The sequence below is a fragment of the Myotis brandtii genome, unplaced genomic scaffold (genome assembly GCF_000412655.1).
Source record: "Myotis brandtii unplaced genomic scaffold, ASM41265v1 scaffold825, whole genome shotgun sequence".
Classification (NCBI taxonomy): domain Eukaryota; kingdom Metazoa; phylum Chordata; class Mammalia; order Chiroptera; family Vespertilionidae; genus Myotis; species Myotis brandtii.
Genome location: NW_005371349.1, coordinates 2624695 through 2642868, shown reverse-complemented (window position 1 = coordinate 2642868; position 18174 = coordinate 2624695). Strand labels below are relative to the sequence as shown.

Here is an 18174-nt window from a genome sequence, read left to right as displayed (position 1 = left end):
CAGCGGCCCTCCTGACCCCGAGTCCCGCGTGGCGCGGACCCGCCGCCTCACCTGGAGCTATTCCTGCTGTTGGGGTCGACGCCCTTGAAGGTGGTGGTGGTCGTCATGACGCCGAGGAGTGAGACAGGCTGGCGCGGTACCAGAGAGTTGAAAGGATCCGGCCCGAGGGGCGCAGAGGAGCTCCCCACCCCACCAACGGCGACCGCTGCAGAAGCCTCTGCCACCGCCTGTTTGGCCGGCCACTGCTTTTATAGGGCTCGTAAACCCCGCCCCCGCCCTCCCGGCATTGGCCGATTCAAATAGCTCTCTGCGTACCTATTGGTTTTCCGGAGTGCCAAGCATCGTACTGCTTCACGACGGGCTGTGGTGATCCAGGCTCAACCTAAGCCCGCCCGCTTCCTGGTCAGGGATGGTCTGGAGAAGTGCCCCCTCCCCCACCCTCAAATCTCGGAGATGATTGGACAAAGGACAAACCTGCCCCATGCTTGGTACGAGTAAAGCTCGCTGTCACTTAAAAGTTACCTGACAAAGGAGAAAGCTCGCTCCGGTAAGTCGGAACCCACAGTGCAGGGCAGATTTGTCGTTACCATGCACTATTTGCCTTACTTATGGTGGGATAGTGAGGGCATGCTCCTTAAGGGATGAAAAGGACTACTCTAAATTGACATTTATTGAGTACCTACTGTGTATCTCCTGTGAAAACCCGACAGTCCCAAGGCAGCAACATTGAGTCAGCGACAGAAAGCACGCCAAGATGATCCCTTTTAAAACGACTGGAAATTCTTTACATTTTAATGTTAATATTTAGCTGTCAGGGCGGTGCATGCACTAGACCAAAATTATAGTCGTGATTTGAAGGTCTGTTAATGCCTGGTGGCTGGGAATGGCCACATCCTTTGCTATCAAGACTATTCCAGAGCTCTGCAGCTGTTTATACCCTTAAGTCATGACTCTTCCACCTGTCTGGGTAAATCTATCCCTGCAACAAATGCAGACACACTTGGAGGGCTCAGGAATGACTGCTTACAAAATAATAGGAAAGCATGCATGTTTCCTCAAGGCAGATCTTGTTCAGTATTTCCATAAAATTGAACTACTTTCCTCTTTGCATAGCCTCCTCCCCCCAGTCAGTTAGAAGTTTGTATTATTCAGATCTTGTTCAGTATTTCCATAAAATTGAACTACTTCCCTCTTTGCATAGCCTCCTCCCCCCAGTTAGAAGTTTATATTATCGGCTAACCGCGCTTCTGGGCTTTCATGAAAAGCCAGAGATAAGTTCTTCTCTTCTAGAAAGGCATGGATTTTTGTGCTTACCACAAAAACTCGAAGCACACCACCTGTTTGGATTAAAATATTTCCATTCTTACAGGCTGGGCCTAAACTTCTAAAACTTTAATAATAATAATAATAATAGTAATAAAAGCTAAAAAACAAAAAAACACTTTCATATCCATCTAGCCCAGCCCAGCCGTGGGCAAACTACGGCCCGCAGGCCGGATCCGGCCCGTTTGAAATGAATAAAACTAAAAAAAAAAAAAGACCGTACCCTTTTATGTAATGATGTTTACTTTGAATTTATATTAGTTCACACAAACACTCCATCCATGCTTTTGTTCCGGCCCTCCGGTCCAGTTTAAGAACCCATTGTGGCCCTCGAGTCAAAAAGTTTGCCCACCCCTGATCTAACCAGTGAGCATGCAAGCCCTCCTCAAAAATCATGTAACTCCTGCCCTGGCTGGTGTGGTTCAATTGGTTGGAGTGGTTACAGGCTCCATCCCAGGTCAGGGCAGGAGGCAGCTGATAGATGATGTTTCTCACATCAATGTTTCTCTAACAAAATAAAAATCATGTAAGTACAGACTAGGAGTTAGAGGAGTATGGTGGTTGCTGGCTCAGGCTCTCATAGGAGAAATCTGGGTTTTAATCTCAACTCTTAACTTTTCTGAGCACGTTTCCTCATTCATAAGGATAAAATAGTATCTGGACTCCACAGAGTTGAGGACTGAATTAAGTAATGATGTGAACTGCTTGGCCTGACATATAAGAAGTCATCAAAGTGATAATCATTTTTATTGACTTACTTGGAAAATAATCACATACTTTCTAATGACCTGAAATTTTTTGTATGTGAAATGAGGGGTTTGTACCTGACTCTTTAGGGATTCTTTTAACCTACATTTTTGAATTTGTACTTGATTTGCCTTACTTCCTCCATCCCCTGTAGTCTAGTAGAAGACTGCTGTGGTAATACAGCACTGGGCTGGCAATCAAAAAGCCTAGATTCTGGGTCTGCTCCCTCTCAATATAACACTCCTAAGTACACTGATGCTCTCAAGCTCAGTTTCATCTAGAGAATGGGGTATGGAATTTTAAGAATGTTGTTCTTAGGAAATGAAAGCTCTCTCATAGAGGTGCCTCACACTGGCTACACATCAGAATAACCTATGAGCTTTTAAGAAATACAAATGAATGCCAGGCCCCATCCAACATCAACTAAATTGAAATTTCTGGGTGTCAGATTCAGTCATGGGTATCTTTAAGAACTTAAACAGGTAATTCTCATATATAGCTTGGGCTGAGAACCTCTGCTTCAAGGATAAAACATAAATCCCAGGAGAACCCTTTTAATCTCCTCTGATTTATTAAGAAGAGTAAATTTATGTAAAACAGACATCAGATTGAGGCCATTTTAGGCAAGCCTGTTTGGCAGTCTACCTACCTTTTTGTACAACCCCAGGGTTCCAATTTTAAATACCACTGCCATAAATCCTATATAATAAAAGGCTAATATGCAAATTGTCCCCTCAACCAGGAGTTCAACCAGGGGGCGGGGCCAACCGCCTGTGACCCTCTCCCGGTCGGCCCCCCAATCCCGATCGGTGGGGCCAGCCGGATCCCACCCGTGCACAAATTCGTGCACTGGGCCTCTAGTAAATAAAAAAAAACCACTGCCCTATATGTGCATGTCCATTTTCACCTACTTTTAAAATACAGTAAAGGGGAGAAGAATGAACAGTTGCCCACATGCTTTATAACTTTTCATGTCTTTAAACAGTTAAGTACTCTTAAATTTACCTTAGTCCCATGCTGCCACTTCCTTGCTATATTCAAAGTACTAGTCATCCATTTGTAATTCAGTTCAGAAAGGTTAGTAAAAATCAGCTTACCCAACAGGTTTGAGTAAACCCAACATTCTCCTCAGAACACAATCTATTGTTCTGAATCAGGTGGCTAGAAATCTAGTATTTAAAACATGTCAGAAAAGTGTTTGAAGTCTTAATAATTTTCCTTTAATATGGACAGGAATGCCATTGGTTTTTAATTTTGCTACTGGTTATTCAAGAATGCAATGCACAACCTACTCAAAATAAGATGGAAGTTGTTTCCGACCACCTGTGCCTCACCACTTTAGTTAAGGTAGTAACTAAAAGCAAAAACATGCACTAACACAGCAACTCTTAGCTCTCAAGCACCTGTTTTTACCTTAAATGTTATCAGCTTTCCCACTACCATGCAGTGTACTGAACCCCCCAGAAGTTGAACCTGCCCCAATTTATTCCACAATGCCAGAGGGAGTGGGTGATACTCTCCCTAGATTCTGAAATTGGGTTAGAACCAATCTTTCTGATCAGTGCATTTCACTGACATCAATACACACATATTAGGTTGAATCATATGAAACTGCAGATATCTGACTATTTCAGACCTACAAGAATAGCAACTGCTTATGTTCAACCACAGTTTAATAATACTCTTAATATTTTCTACCCTTCTGTTTCATTATTTAAAAACAAATGCTGGTCATGCTTTTGAATTTGATTTAATGACTGAATTAATGAATGGCCCACTGACAAGTATTTCCAACAAGCTTTATTTCTCAGCCTCAATATTGCAGGATACTTCATAAGCGTATCACTTATGTATGACTTAACCACACATATTTACACATAAGTTCTGCATCCATCACTCTTAAAGCCAAATTTAGTATACATCTGCCCATTCTTTTCTTAGCCATATCCTCACCAAAAAAGAGGGTGGCAGATCAATGCCCACTGAGACAGCCCAAATTCTCTTAAAGCTCATTTGCCATTAAACAAATGCACGAAGAGGTCTCAAATAATGGAAAATAGCTTGGTCATGTTCTTGCCTTCTCTTTATTCAAAGGTAAACAAAATGGTACATACACTCTACTAAGGTCTGACATACACCTCTCAGGTCCTTTTTAATCACTAAATTATAGAGGGAAAGCATAACTCATATTTCCCCATTTCTTCCTCTTTTCAGGCTAAGAGCTGAATAAAATAAAATTATGTAGTCTGTTTGTCCTCTTTACTCAGTTCCATGTTCTCTATTTAATAAAACAAGCAAAAACGTCCCTAACCCATCTGTCCCGCTCTCCTAAAATGAATTCATCTCCTTAGCAAAAATAGCTAAAAGCCCAGCAGGTGTGGCTCAGTGGTTGAGCATTAACCTATGAACCAGGAGGTCACAGTTTGATTCCCAGGGGAGGACACATGCCCAGGTTGCAGGCTCGATCCCCAGTGGGGAGCGTGCAGGAGGCAGCTGATCAATGATCCTCTCTCACCTCTCTCTCTTCCTCCCTCTCTAAAATCAATATATCCTTGGGTGAGGATTTAAAAAATATCCTGAGGAATATTTTTCCTTAAAGACTCACTAGGGCACTATTTAGTATTAAGCATTTATTAAAAAAACCTAACGAGCCCTGACCGGTTTGGCTCAGTGGATGGAGCGTCGGCCTGCAGACTGAGGGGTCCCGGGTTCGATTCCGGTCAGGGGCATGTGCCTTGGTTGTGAGCACATCCCCAGTGGGGGGTGTGCAGGAGGCAGCTGATCGGTGTTTCTCTCTTATCGATGTTTCTGGCTCTCTGCCCCTCTCCTTTCCTCTCTGTAGGAAGTCAATGGAATATATTTAAAAAGAAAAAAAAAAAGAAAAAAAAAACCTAATGAGACAAGAGACAAAGGTCAAATTCAGTTTTTTTTTTTAATAAATAGAAAGTTCTTGGCCGGGTCTCTGATTTCTCATTTACATTAAGTGCAGGCCAACTGGTAGAGATTTAGGTATTCAGTTGAAGCCTCAGCATTCTATGGCAGAGCCCTTACTTCACACTGAATATAACAACTTTTTATTTTAATCCTCACCCAAGGATATATTTTTATTGATTTTTAGAGAGAGGAAGGGAAATATCAATGTGAGAGAAACATCAATTAGTTGCCTCCAGCCCCAACTGGGATTGAACCTGAAATCTAGGTAGTCCGACCAGGGATTGAATCTGCAATCTTTCGGTGTATGGAACAAAGCTCCAAGCCAACTGAGCCATCCGGTCAGGGCTGAATAATATCTTTAGAGTTCAGCATGTGGGAGGCATTTTCTAGCTAAAACTTATCTCATTTAATCTTCACCATAAGGTGATTAACTCAAGAGTTGTAAGGATGCCTCCCAGAATTGCTTCTCAATTACACATGCTTTGAAAATACATTTCTGGGGGTAGGGCAGAAGCACTGGTATTTTTAAAAAGCTCACCCAGACGTGCTGATGAAAAACCAGGATCCAGAATCACTGTTAGTCATATTTAAAAGCAGCAATAACCTAACTCAAAAATAACCCAGCAGCACAGCTGGCCCTCTCCAATATACTATACACCACCACCACCACCACCACCACCACCCTCCCCCTCAACACACACACACATATACACAAAGACCTTGGAAAAACTCCCTCAAATCCTGAGATTCCACTGTCCACTGACCTGCTGCTGTCACAATTCCCAATTGCACACTTTCACCCGTCTCCCATTTTTCCTCAAACTATTTCTTCCCATCTTCCATTCAATCTCATTAAATATAAGGGCAGCCGGAAAGAGTTTAGCCAAATTGTAACAGTTAACCAAAATGGCAGCATAACTCCCATCACTTGAATGTCCCCTCCCAAACCAAAAAAATTAAAATTCAAAGGTTACTTTCAGTATTTTCAACTCAAACCATTTCACTTATTTTCAAAGTGATTTTTAAAAAGTACTCCACAAATTTTTTCCATACAATTGTTTTGGTAGCAACTTATGTGAAATGGTTAAGAGCAACAAACAAGAAGTCCATTTAAGAACACAAATAAGGTATATACACTGACCCAAGTATCAATAAGCTACAACATACTATATTATTGAACAGTGCCCTTTCCACACATTTCTCTCTGGCTCTTTTAATTGTACCAAGTTTTTCTACTATGAAGGAATTTAAAGTTTATCTTCTCCCAACAAGGCAAAAACTCATAGTATTAATTCCTCTAACTGAAAAACCCAATTCAAGACCCCTTCCACATTAAAGTCCTCCGATTTAAATTTCAATTTAACTTTAGTTTTTAGGACACCACAAAACTCCACTATTTAATAGTACCTAGATCAGTATGTCAAGAGAAATGTACTTAACTGATCCCTTCTAAGAATTCTTGGGGGCAGGCTTCCCACCATCTCACAATATAAGTTGTAAAAATGGGTTGGTAGCAAAATAAAAATTGATTCAAGATTAACACATATGAATAGAGCCAAAAATCTAGAGAATTCCTGTTTCTGGGGAAGCTCATTCACTATGGACATGGGGAATGTAAGAGATCATACTGTAAGAGGTACAGTGAATTAAGTGAATCACATGGCATTATTACATGGAGACTTGATCCAACAAGACCACATTGGTGGGTTAGCAGGGGTGGGAATTCAGTTTCTTGAGAACCAGTTTTAGAGAATTCAATTGGAATAAACAGGCAGCAGGAAACCTATCTCTAGTCCCAGTTCTATAACCATGTGGCTGTGTGACAACCCTCTGGATCAGTTTTCTCAACCCCAAAACAGGGGTTAGAATTAGATCATCTTTTTTATCTCCCCTGCTCAAATACTCTGTTTATTGGTTCTACAGACGTGATCTTTCCCCATACATTTGAAGACAGTAGTGACCTATATATTTAATGCTAAAAGAAATATATGTAGATAAACATTTTCTGTCCTTCAACATCCTTAAATAAGAAACAGATTTGATTCTATTTTAGGTTAGGGATTACTCACCAAAGTGAAAGCTAGAGAATTAAGTGACTTATCAGCAGTTAGCTAAACCAGAACCTTTTTCCTAGCTGCATTTACTAAGGCCTCAGGTAATGGTTTACAGAAAAGAATGCTTGAGAGTAAATCCACATAGTATGACCTATTTTTTTTTTTGCTACTAAAGTTGCATATTTGGACCTAAGCTTTTTGAACAAAGAGGAGGCTGGAACATCTGTTGATAGTCATTTATATAACTTTGTTACTCTTTGTTTTGCATTAGTCTGTCAGAAAGAAAAAGTTCTATTTCTTCCTTTAAATGTTACTTCTAGCAGGTCTATTGGTATCCTAAACTTCAATTTTCTTATTTAATATTCCTCAGAATAAAGAGAACAGCTCATTTTAAACAAGAAGTTTATTTAAACAACAAGACACTTGACTTGAAGGGAAAACTATCTAGGATTCATTTTTTTAGAGTAATTTATCCCTACTTAAAGACAGATTGCCCTACATGTAACAGCTACGTACAAAAAAGTTATAAAATTGTCCTTGGTTTTACAATGATAAATGAAAAACATTAAAATTCTCCAATCAAACAAGGTATGCAAGAATTTTTATGTTGTTCTTTTTTTGTTAAACAGTGAGAGCAAAATAACTTACTGGAATATAAAGATAAGAGCTGGATGAGCATGCCACTAATGGAGAAAGGGGGTGTTTTCACAGAACCAGTATTTTTTCCCCATCCCATCTCCATTTGATGTAGATCAAAACATACCATTGGCCATTTAGTTAAAAAAAAAAATGCAAATGCTTGTGCACATACATCCGTTACTTTATGTACAATAAAAGAATGGGGGAGGGGAAAATGAAAGAATAGAGAAAACTATACTGTAGTAGTCAGATGTGTTGAAACCAAATTGCAGTTTTCTAATTGAGAATGTCTTCTTGGTCTGGAGGAACAGAGTTCTGGAGTAAAGTAGCAGGTTCCCTTTTTAGTAGACCCCTCCTGTCTGCTGCTGGAACACATCAATTGTATCTTCATCCTCCATTTCCAACTAGCATAAAGGAAAAAAAGCCATTGATAGTTAAAATTTATAACTATCAGACCTAAATATCCTGAAAAACTGCACAAGTTTCACCCAATTCTAGTGTTGGTTATTTTAGACATCCAAGACACTAACTTAGTTAGCATCCCAGCCTTAGGTTTTAGTAATTTTTCACTTGGTATTCCTTTTTTAATGAAGATTATACTAGAGAACTTAGCTTTTAAGTTAAAAACTGAACATATCTATGAGTTCAATCATCTCCTTCGATCACTGAAAATAAGAGTGATGCATGTAAAGGATCTCACTATGTTGTTTAGAAGAGCAAGACTGGAAATAACCTAAGTATCAACAGAAACCCAAAGAAATACTATACATTCATAATGAAATACCACATAACTGTTATTAAAGAATAAGCAAATTTACATGTGCAGAAGTAGAAATATCCCTGGAATACTAAATACCCCTAGAATACTAAAAACAACATTTAAAAACTAGGCAACATTTGTGTTTTTAAGTGTGTGTGTGCGTGTGTGTGTGTACACATGAATGTATCCTTGCCTATGCACAAAACAGTGGTTGCCTCTATGCAGTAAGGAAAGGGATCGGGCAAGAAGAAACTTGTGTTGTTGTTAAGTTAATTTCAATTTTAAAATGCTATTCACAAATTAAGTTTGCAAGTTTTACTACCCATACGTTATACACAAAACAACCATGTTGATAATAGGAAGGTTTTGGTACATATGGCAACACTGTAAACTGCAGGAGTGGGGAATCTTTTTTCTGCCAAGGGCCATTTGGATATTTATAACATCATTCTCAGGCCATATAAAATTATCAACTTAAAAATTAGCCTGCTCTGTTTGGTCAAACATTTAATTGACTCACCCCTAATGCCTTGGCAGGGCCAGACCAAATAAATGATTTCTCCAGCTGTATGTTCCCCACCCCTGCTGTAAAGTAAATAATCTTTGTAACAGTTTATGATGCTGACAATTACCCTTAAAAATTTCTTTCTAAAAACTGGTAATTTTGAAAATAAAACAATCTTGAGCACCTAAAGACAAGAAACAGAACTGTTTCTAACAAAGTTCAAATATACTCAAAGTAGAGCTAAGGCATTAAAATATTAATAACTGCGTCTCAATTCCCTTTTTGTAAAAAGGCATAGCATTCAGTTATGAGAATGAAATGAGTTGAAGAAAGTATTTAACAGAATGATGGGCACATAATTATACTGCTATTAAAATTGGCTGATAAGATTTTTTGATTTATTACAAGTCTTCTATTTAATATTGGGAAAACAATTCTAAAACAAGTCAATTTCATTCTAAAATGAATTCAATTCTAAATTCATTTGAAGATTTTGTAATGCAGGTCTGAATAAATCCTCCTCACAGTTTAGTATTTGCAACTAGCATGGTAGACAAGCCTTAGAACTATTTTCTGATGGGGGGTGAGGGAGACAGAAAATACATTCTAATCATCAGAGTTTAGCTTAATGAATTCTTTTTATTCTTTTAAAAACATCAATTCAGGCCCACCCAGGGATGCAAAAAAAAAACAAAAAAACACAACCACAACAAAACCACAAAATAAGACAAAAAACCCCACACACATCCAAACAGGTCTTCAGCCTATCTACTGTAACAAAACTATTGGCATTTTAAATTTTATAGTGAAACTTTAAATGCTTTTAAAAGATAAAAGAGCTTTTTCTCTTTCATCAAGAGAATTCAGCTCGCCCTAGCCTGTTTGGTTCAGTGGATAGAATGTCGGCCTGTGGAATGAAGGGTCCTGGGGTTCAATTTCGGTAAAAGGCACATGCCCAGGTTTCAGGCTCAATCCCCAGTAGGGGGGCGTGCAGGAGGCAGCTGATCAATGATTCTCTCTCATCATTGATGTTTCTCTCTCTCTTCCTCTCGGAAATCAATAAAAATATATATATTTAAAGAGAATTCAGCTCCACCTTGTGGTTATGGACTATAACTGCTTCTTAGAGACTCACGAACGGAATTTATTCAAAATCTTCTCAAGTATAACTCATAGATAATTCAATTTTTTTTGAAGATTATGAAGGAAGCCACAATCTTGATGTGCTGCTTCACTCACACCATATTTATCACTTTCTGGTTTTTATGGCGTGATAAAAAATTTCAAAAATACAGACTCTAATTTAAATTTTCAAAGTGGAATTCTTAACTGGAACTTGAAAAGGTAAAAAGAAACAAAGAGCTTCTTACAATGTGACAGACCAACTGCCCTGATAGGTAAAGAGATACAGGGATCAGACAGCATGACCTTTTTTTGTTGTTGTTAATCCCCACCTGAGGACATTTTTTTCCATTGATTTTTAGAGTGGAAGGGGTTGGGGGAGAGGGAGGGAGCGACTGGAGGGGGAAGAAAGAGGGAGGGAGGGAGGGAGAGAAAAGAGAGAGGGGGAGAGAGAGATATAGATACATCTGTTACATTGACTGGTTGCCTCCCACACACTGGGCGGGGATGCAGGATGGAACCTGCATCCAATGTACATGCCCTTCACGGGGCCAACACTCTAATCACTGAGCCACGTGGGCCAGGGCAGCATCACATTCTGTAGTGAGGGTCTGGAAAGCCACCTGTTGTCAACAGCCCCCACTCTCAAACTAAGCTATCAAGAGACTTGCAGTTGTCCTGCAGGTATGGCTCAGTGGTTGAAGGTCAACCTATGAACCAGGAGGTCACAGTTCGATTCCCAGTCAGGGCACATGTCCAGGTTGCGGGCTTGATCCCCAGAGTGGGGCAAGCAGGAGGCAGTCTATTCAATGATTCTCTCTCATTGATGTTTCCATCTTTCTCCCCATCTCTCTTACTCTCTGAAATCAATAAACATTCTGAAGAAAATGACAGTAAGAAAGAAATGGGTTAAAGTAACTAAATGACCTATTAGTTTTACTGAGTGATAACCAGATATTTTAAAACCAGTGGCATTTCCTCAATCTATTCCTATTTTTTTTTCTTTCTGTTCCCCCTTGATCATCTTTTACATAGCTTTGAATTGTGATAAAGAACTATATTTCAACATCTAAAAGTTCATAAATAAAGCTGTTAAGCAAATTACCAAAAAAACATTGATTTTTCTAGTTAACAGAGATTTTTACCTGTGCAGGTGTGTCTGTTTCATTGATTGGCTGCCCGTCAAATCGGAATCTGATCTGCCTCATTGACAAACCCTGTATAAGAGAGTTTAAAAGCATCTTACTGCAAACAATAATAAAACTATATGCATATTTAGCCACAAATGTGTTAAATGAGACATGAATACATTTGCTACCAATGTTTCTATGAGTAAAAAGATTTGGGGTGACTTTCACTTTCTTTAAACTATGTTTGATTTTCTTTGGAAAAATGTTTTTAAAAGGTCTTCTTTTAAAAAAAGCTGCACTGCTTTTGAGACCATAGCTAATCCAACCTTGAATAGATCATACTTTGAGTTAAACTGCATTTAAATAAGATACTGAAAGGAAATTTGAAGAAACCGATGCACACAGTAATATTCCTCAGTGCATGTTAAAGAGATCAAGCATTACCTTCCCGAAACAGGAGTGGGAAAAGGGGGAAAGGAGCAAAGCATCAAAGCTGTTGATAACTGCAGCCAAATGAAGACAAGATAGAAAAATAAAGTATCTTTGGAGGTATGGCATAAATATATTAACTTGAAAGATAGCTTTCTAGAAAGCATCTTACAAAGTCACTCCAATATCATGCTCAAATTATAAATTATAATTGTTACACAAAAGCCATACTTCAATGAATATATTTTAAATCCTCACCTGAGGATGTTTATATTGACTTTTGGGGTTTTTTAGAGAGGAAGGGAAAAAAAAGGAGAGGTAGAGACAAACATCTATAAGGCTGCCTCCCACTGGCCCCTAGACTGGGAATGGAACCTGGGACAGGATGACACTCCAATTTACTGAGTGTAAATACATACCACTTACAGACTAGCCCTTGCCCTTGTCTTGAATACAAGCAATCCTCCATCAGGTAGGTGAAATTCCTCATGACATTTAGTTTTAATTAGCGATTACAAAAGGAACCAAGAATTCAATGCCAAGCATTAATTTCCAAATTTTGCATATTTAAAAACACTCCACTGAAGACTGTGCTTCAACAAAATATTAAGCACCTTCGATATGCTGGGTTCTTCCTTCACTACATCCAGGGGTAAGGTTGTAAGGACAATGGTGCAGCCATTCAAAATAAAAGGGGGGGAAATCGGGGACAGAAAATAAGCAAACTATATTCCTTTTTTTTTTTTTTTAATCTTCACCAGAGGATTTTTATTGATTTTAGACAGAAACATCAATGTGAGAAACATCCGTATGTGCCCCGACCAGGGACTGAACCCAAAACCTTTTGGTGTAAGGGAAGATACTTCAACCAACTGAACCACCCAGCCAGAACTATTCCTTTATTGCCACCTGTTAATATACTTTTCTTTTTTTTCTTTCTTAACCCCTAGAGTGTCGGGGAGTGCAATCGCGCTCCTCCTGTCTTTCGCCAAAAGTGTCGGGAGCGCTATTGAGCCCCTCCTGCAATTTTTTTTTCTACTAGTATTTTATACTACAATCAGCAAACAATATATGTCAAAGATGAAAACAAATGTAGTAAAGGTTTCCTTAAGTTTTTGAATATGTAACTTCATTTACTTGCGATTCATAATTTTTTTCCTAAACTGCTGTAAAATCAGCAAAAATGCCTTAGCAATTTTAGCATAGTTCCTAGGATATTGGTTGGCACTCAAAGGGTTAAATATATTTTCATTGATTTCAGAGAGGAAGGGACCGGGAGAGATAGAAACATCAAAGATGAGAATCACTGATTGGCTGCCTCCTGCATGCCCCCCCACTGGGGATTAAGCCCACAAACCAGGTATGTGCCCAGGACCCTTCAGTCCACAGGCCAACACTATCTACTAAACCAAACTGGCTAAGGCTATATGCTTTTCTTTATCAATAAAAGATTCTGCTATAGAGCAAAAGTCCAAAATTCAGAAAACTTGTCTTTAAGATTCCATAAGCCATGTAAATTCAAACAAGGAATTTACATTAAACCAGTACTTGAGCTCCTCTTCTGAATAAATCTCATCCCTGAGCTTTAGAGTTGTGCCTGAAGAGTTGTATAAGCTTATCTCTTTGGGTCCATTTTCTCATCTCACAAAAATGAATTGAACTAAACCAATAAACCTGTGCCCTCTGAAACCACCTGACACTCCATGAAATAATCTGTAGGATAAATCCACACTACAGTGGGAAATATGCTCTCAATTAGTTAGCTGAAGACTATGTGGCTGACATAAAGTAGGCAAACTCTAATTCTACATGTGAATGAAATACTTACGTAGGAACCAACCTCTGGAAATACTACATTGAATGCTCTCTATAACATGTTTGATATGCCAGGTATTGGTCTAGGTTCTAGAGAAATAGTGATCAAAAAGGCCCTATGCTCATGGAGCTGGCATTTCAGTGGAGAGACAAATATAGACATCGATCAATGAAAAATATCAAACTGAATGAGGATTGAATGCCGGGAAAAGAAGCTCTTTGAATTAATCAGAGACATCTCCAAGGAAATAACTTAGCAAGACTGGAATAAAATGGCTGAGGGCTCAGCAATAGCCAACAGAAATATAATGTGAGCCACATATGTATTTTTAAATTTTCTAGTTGCCACTTGAAAAATATAAAATTTTAATAAAATATTTTAGCCCTAACTGGTTTGGCTCAGTGGATAGAGTGTTGGCCTGTGGACTCAAGGGTCCCAGGTTCCATTCCGGTCAAGGGCGTGTGCCTTGGTTGCGGGCACATCCCCAGTAGGGAGTGTGCAGGAGGCAGCTGATCGGTGTTTCTCTCTCATCGATGTTTCTAACTCTCTAACCCTCTCCCTTCCTCTCTAAGAAATCAATAAAATATTTTTAGAAAAAAAAAATTTTAATTCAAAATACTATCATTTCAACATGTATTCAACATTTTAAAAACTAAGCTACTTTACTTTTCATACTGAGTTTCCAGACCTGCTATATATATTGCACTTTATCGCACATCTCAACTTGGACTAGCCACATTTCAAGTGGTAAATAGTTACATGTGGTTTGTGAGTACTGTATTGGACAGCAAAGGTTTAGTTAGAGAAGAGAATTTGCTGATGGCTTATATGAGTTAGGAAGCATCATCAAATATGACCCTAAGGCCCAGCTGGGATAGCTCAGTGGTTGAGCATCAACCTATGACCCAGGAGGTCACAGTTCAATTCCCCGTTAAAGCACATGCCTGGGTTTCGGGCTCAATCCCAAGTGTGGGGCATGCAGGAGGCAGCCGATCAATGATTCTCTCTCATTTATGTTTCTATCTCTCCCTGTCCCTTCCTCTCTGAAATCAATAAAAATAAATGATGACCCCAAGGTTTTGACCTCACAACTAGATGTTGAATATTGCTGTTTACTTAGTGGGGACACCAGAGAAAAAGATTTCTAGAAGTAAAATCAAGAGTCCTCTTTTGGATGTTCAGTTTGAGATGCCCATTATACATCCACTGAAACTCCAGAGTCAAGATATCAAGTGAGTTCATTACAAAGTAAATATGCACATTCAATTAATCTTTACAGGAAATCCTTGGTCAAGAATTTTCAACTGCCAATTCTTAGTCTTTTGAGTCTGTACCCACACTTAAAAAGCAGGGAGTCAGCCAGCCTGGTGTGGCTTGGTGGTTGAGTGTTGACCTATGAACCAGAAGTTGAGGTTTGATTCCTGGTCAGGGCACACGCCCGGGGTTGCAGGTTCGATCCTCAGTAGGGAGCATGCTAGAGGCAGTAACTCAGCAATGTTTCTACCTCTCTAGCCCTCCCCTTCCTAGCTCTCTAAAGTCAATTAAAAAATAAAAATGAATAAAATTTAGCCCTGACCATTACTCAGTTGGTTACAATGTTGTCCCTATACACCAAGGATGCAGGTTGGATCCCCAGTCAGAGAATATACACGAATTGACCAATGAATGCATAAATAAGTGGAACAATAAATCAGTATTTCTCTCTCCATTCCTCTTTCTAAAAATCAATAATAATGTTAAAAAGCTAAAATTTAGTAGTAATTAGAGAAAACTGAAGATACAGAGAATTTTGTTGAAAATCACCAAATCTAAGCACGAGTTTCTGTTCTGTATAAGGTTTGGCTACATAAAACTTCTACAAAATGATTAGCTTTAAAAATTCCCCTGTATGCCCTAGCTGGTTTGGCTCAGTGGATAGAGCGTCGGCCTGCAGACTGAGGGGTCTCAGGTTCAATTCCGGTCAAGGGCACATGCCCGGGTTGAGGGCTGGATCTCCAGTAGGGGGCGTGCAGGAGGCAGCCCATCAATGGTTCTCTCTCATCATTGATGTTTCTATCTCTCTCTCCCTCTCCCTTCCTCTGGAAAAAAAAAAATTCCCCTGTAACCTGAAGGGGAACTAGTTTTCAAATATGAAAGGTGCCAGTGCAAAAAAAATCTTTAGCACAATTAATAAGTACATATTCACTAACTGAAAGGGGAATTTCACCAAAATTCTTCAAATAAGAGTATACTGAGGCCCTGGCCGGATAGCTGTTGGTTAGAGTGTCACCGATATGCCAAGGTTGTGGGTTCGATTCCTGGTCAGGGAACATACAAGCGCCAAACCAATAAATGCATCTATAAGTGGGACAACAAATCTGTTTCTCTCTCCCACCACTTCCTGTCTAAAATCAAGAAATAAAAATTTTAAAAAGTACTTCTGTGAAGTCACTGTTGTATTTAACTTATGTAGGTACCCGAGTTTTTGTTATACTTGCAAAAGTCATTTTTAAAGTTGCCTTTGTATTGTTAGACTCATCACAAAGGGAAGCTTCTTTGTCTTACAGCTTACATTTACCTCCCAGCATCTATATATTTCTACTTCCTCTCCTTGATGTCTATTTACTATTATCTAAGTAAAATGCAAATGTCTTTAGAATATAAAAATGTTTATGCTTGGCTCAGGTTAAATTTTTTTAAAATATATATTTCTTTATTGATTTCAGAGATGAAGGGAGAGGGAGAGAGACCTAGAAACATCAATGAGAATCACTGATAGGCTGCCTCCTGCACGCCCCCTACTGGGGATCGAGCCTGCAACAGGGGCATGTGCCCTTGACTGGAATCGAACCTGGGACTCTTCAGTCTGCAGACCGACACACTATTCACTGAGCCAAACCGGCTAGGGCAGATTAAATTTCTTGACATCCACTTTTAGTGTAACAAGGGAATATTAAAATTTTACACACTTCAGGAAAATTGCAATGTCCTTAAACTCACTTTTTTTAAAAAATTAAACTCCCATTTAATTGTATTTCCAAACTGGTCAAAATAGGTTTGACATAAGACGTATCTGAAATGGATAAAAAAAGAGCCTGACAAGAAATTTTACTATGTTCATTCTTATTTTCTTATATCACCTTGGAAACAAACCACGTGTTGTGAGTATAATTTGATGCATTTGTGGTACAGGACTAGACTCAAGTCATACATTAACCAACCCATCCTAGGGTTTTCATGAAGAATCAACATACCAAGTCCAAGTGTATGATAAAACTGATATGTCAAATACATAAGTGCATATTCATTCTAGCAAAGTCAGTCTACTTATTATGCTAGTCTAGTCTCTATTCTCATGAAAATAAGGTTTTTTTAATTTAAATAAGTTTTATTCAGTAAAGTGCTCATGTCAGTTCCTCACCTGTCGTTCACAATAGGCTTTCATTAGTTTACTAAGTGGTGTATGCCTCTTAATCTTAAACTGCACCACAGAACCATCCTGCCCCGCCACCTTCAAATTAATATGATCGTTGTTCTCAGTCTTGACTCCTTCCTGTTGAAAGAAAAATAAAGGTATAATTTGGAAAATGTGAAAAACAAACACCTTTTAAAGCAGCTGCAGCCCAAGTTGCTTCAGAAATCAACAGGTTTCTCATTCTGTATGATAAGAGAACATACAGCTGTTTTCAGCCGCTGGAATCAATCTGAAAAAATGAGAAACCCTGAGGTGACATTAAATAGCTGTCTGCCACAGAAACAGAAAAGAAGCCTCATGCAATACTATCAGTGGCAACAATCAATTTTTAAGGATGAGTCCCACTCGATTTACTACAGTGCTCTCTTCAATTGCCTAAAATGGTCTATTTGGTCACTTTCAAAATCTATCTTTTCCTTTAAAAAGTTAAAAAACGAGCGTCCTTTTCCGTTTCAAAGTACAGATGCAGGGGAACAAACCTCGAGCTTGCAACTCAAAACTCATTACAATTCTCTCGTTGAAGTTACCGAACTCGATTTTATGACTTAAATCTCAAGTTCCATGAACAAAGCTAATCGAGGAACATCCTGATTCTCTCTGAAGCAGCGGCAATAACTCAGAACCACCATTAACGTTCGCCTCTATTTGCAGCTTCATTTTGTTTATTTTTAGTGAAGAGCTTCTTCTCCCCTCCCCTTTGTTGACATGAGTCAAATGAAGTTTATTCCAAGTCTTCCTCGCAGATTTCCACCTAATCTTAAGTTCACCCCCATCAAGTGCAGAAAGAACTCTGTGGCCCCTAAATCACTTCAGAGAGGAAGGGGGGGGCGGGTCACAAACCAGACAAACCGAACGAGGAGCCCCGTGTGCCAGGTGGACGCGTGCGCCCGGTCCTCACGGGAAGAGCCTCCTTGGTGCCTCAAAACCCGCCTTCGAAAGTTAAGCCCTAGGAAGTCTCTGCACGAACATCGACCCCAACTTCCCGAAACCACATGGTCCCCGCAGGTTAGGGGTCATCTCACACCCAAGGAAAAGCCCCTGCCCATCCCCCCAACCCCCAACGGGACCCGAGGCCATTAAAATGGGAAACACTCCCCGGGAATCCCCAGCCCCTCACGACCGCCCGACCGCCATCCGGCTTCCGACCCATCGGCAACCCATTGATTCCTCCCGAGCCCTCACCGGGCCACGGCGGCCCGAGGCAGGGTCCCCAGACGCCCGCGCTGCTCATCCCTGTGGGGGAAGTCCCGGACCAAGGGAA

At 39.6% G+C, this 18174-nt stretch overlaps 2 protein-coding genes and 1 long non-coding RNA gene across 5 annotated transcripts in view; 1 reads left to right on the top strand and 2 right to left on the bottom strand.

The window, feature by feature from the left end:
• Positions 1 to 245, bottom strand: part of HN1 (hematological and neurological expressed 1) — a 15377-nt gene extending 15132 nt beyond the window's left edge. Inside the window, 1 exon segment of the mRNA XM_005884297.2 lies at positions 52 to 245. Coding sequence (XP_005884359.1) covers positions 52 to 107 — 56 coding nt within the window. The 5' untranslated portion in view covers positions 108 to 245.
• The window catches only part of LOC106724418, a 16046-nt gene extending 10662 nt beyond the window's left edge, over positions 1 to 5384 (top strand). Inside the window, exons 2-3 of the long non-coding RNA XR_001360205.1 lie at positions 2236 to 2241; positions 5374 to 5384. This is a non-coding gene — a long non-coding RNA (uncharacterized LOC106724418). The remainder of the gene's footprint in view (positions 1 to 2235; positions 2242 to 5373) is intronic.
• Positions 5385 to 7443: 2059 nt separating this feature from the next.
• The window catches only part of SUMO2 (small ubiquitin-like modifier 2), a 16473-nt gene continuing 5742 nt past the window's right edge, over positions 7444 to 18174 (bottom strand). For 2 of the 3 annotated variants that reach the window (XM_014531758.1, XM_005884296.2), the window contains exons 3-5: positions 16860 to 16991; positions 11230 to 11301; positions 7444 to 8101 (exon numbers count right to left, since the gene is read on the bottom strand). In XM_014531758.1, the coding sequence (XP_014387244.1) occupies positions 8039 to 8101; positions 11230 to 11301; positions 16860 to 16991 (267 nt within the window). In that variant the 3' untranslated portion in view covers positions 7444 to 8038. The remainder of the gene's footprint in view (positions 8102 to 11229; positions 11302 to 16859; positions 16992 to 18174) is intronic. The other variant, XM_014531759.1, reaches the window with a different exon arrangement.